The sequence below is a fragment of the Myotis davidii genome, unplaced genomic scaffold (genome assembly GCF_000327345.1).
Source record: "Myotis davidii unplaced genomic scaffold, ASM32734v1 scaffold1017, whole genome shotgun sequence".
Classification (NCBI taxonomy): Eukaryota; Metazoa; Chordata; class Mammalia; order Chiroptera; family Vespertilionidae; genus Myotis; species Myotis davidii.
Window position 1 is genome coordinate 40,332 of NW_006288361.1, and position 2,058 is coordinate 42,389.

General features: G+C 50.8%; 1 protein-coding gene across 1 annotated transcript in view; it reads right to left on the reverse strand.

The window, feature by feature from the left end:
* The window catches only part of DDX47 (DEAD-box helicase 47), a 13,246-nt gene extending 12,172 nt beyond the window's left edge, over positions 1-1,074 (reverse strand). Inside the window, exons 1-2 of the mRNA XM_006760213.2 lie at positions 941-1,074; positions 260-353 (exon numbers count right to left, since the gene is read on the reverse strand). Coding sequence (XP_006760276.1) covers positions 260-353; positions 941-1,027 — 181 coding nt within the window. The 5' untranslated portion in view covers positions 1,028-1,074. The remainder of the gene's footprint in view (positions 1-259; positions 354-940) is intronic.
* Positions 1,075-2,058: the final 984 nt, after the last annotated feature.

Here is a 2,058-nt window from a genome sequence, read left to right on the forward strand (position 1 = left end):
GCTTTCCTCTCTCTCTCATCAGAAAACGTAACAGGTGACGGCATGTAGTTTCACAGAATAAGTGATTCCCAAATCATATTATAAGAAAAAAAAAAGAAAGTAAAAGTGGAGAAGAACTTTTACAGAAACCAACAGCCACCAAAACTGTGTGTGGTCAGTGAGCACATTTTTATTTCACTTGAAGCAGCAGGAGCAGTTCTCTGATACTCTCCTAAGTTCACAGTGGCCGTCCCAGGCCACCTGTTTACCGCCGACCTACCTTGCAAGGCCAAAGGAATGGCTTCCACCTGGATTTTGGTGGGCTTCGTCCATCCCAGCTGGTCGCAAGCTTCACACAGCACATCGGTCACACCCTTGGAATAAAAACAAAACGCAGACATCAGCACACACTCCCCGCCCCTCATTAAGTGGCTGTCGGAGCCCGGGGCGGGCCGGCGGCACGTGCGCGCATCCCTCACACTCATTCCAAGGACGCCCGCCCTGCGTCCGCTCGTCCGCTCGTCCCGCTCCTTCTATATGTGCTACCGCTCGCCAGGGGCAAAGCCAGGGCCCTGACACGTATTTATTCATTTAACCCAGATGATGCCATGAGGCTCTTCCCCAACTCAGACGTCGAGGAGGCACAGAGGAGTAGCAACCCGCTCTGGGGAGAGGCTGGGCCAGAATCCGAACCTGGCTCATCTGCCTCCAAAGCCCACGCGTCGCCACATCAACACGGAGAAAAGCGCCAGCGGGGCTCTCACAGCCCGGCCGGCAGCCACCCGCGCCCCCGACGACCAAGCTCAGCGGGTCAGGGAGCGCGCCCGGAACCCGAGCTTCAGGAACTCCGGGGGACGCCTCAGCTAGGCCCCGGCGGCTGTGTCCACCACCAGCCGGGATCGAAGGCCACTGGTCTCTGCCTGCGTCTGCCGCCCGCGGTACAGAGAGATACTGCCCTCACCAGGTCTTTAAATGTTTTCGTTTCCTCCTCCTCCACGGCCGGCTGCGGCGCTTCAGTAGGGGAACCGGGATCCTCGGGCGCCGCCATGCTGTCCGGCGGCTCCGGAAGTGGGGCGGCGGCGCGCGGGATGCTGGGTAATGTAGTTGTAGTTCTCCCGACTGCGTGTTCTGGGCGCCCCCTTGCGGCCTTGCCGGGTTTTGCACCACTTGGGGAACTGAACCCAGTACAGAAGGGGCCGATGACCAGGGCCTCCAGTATGCCCTTCAGATCCCCACCCATTATGCTCCTTACTTTTCTAACCATAGAGTTTTAAACAGGTTGATATCACAGTACTATTTATTATAATTATTATTTCATTTATTTATTAAAACATTTGTTGAGTGCCTACCATATGCTAGGGCTATGTTTTATGCTTAGTGACAATATATGCTTAGTGACAAGGGCAGCGTCCTCTACCCTCGTGGAGAAGACAGATAATAAATAAGTGATCACAGCCCTGGCCGGTTTGGCTCAGTGGATAGAGCATCAGCCTGCGGACTGAAGGGTCCCGAGTTCGATTCCAGCAAGGACACATGCCTGGAGTTGCAGGCTCGATCCCCAGTAGGGGGTGTGCAGGAGGCAGGGATCAATGATTCTCTCTCATCATTGATGTTTCTATCTCTCTCTCCCGTTCCCTACTTCTCTGAAATCAGAAAAATATATTTTAAAATAAATAAGTGATCACAGAGCATTGTGCTAAGCGAAATAAGCCAGTCAGAGAAAGATAAATATCACATGATCTCATTCATTTGTAGAATATAATGAACAACATAAACTGATGAATATAAACAGATCCAGAGACAGAGAAGCATTGATCAGACTGTCAAACCTCAGAGGGAAGGTGGGGGAAGGTGGGGGTAAAGAGGAGAGATCAACCAAAGGACTTGTATGCCTATATATATAAGCCTAACCAACCAATGGACACAGACAACAAGGGGGTGAGGGGGGCAATGGGGCGATAAGGACACATATGTAATACCTTAATCAATAAAGAAAAAAAATAAATCACTAAAAAATAAAAATATATTTAAAAAAACAAGTGATCACAGATTCTTTCAAATTGTGGATTAATTATTAAC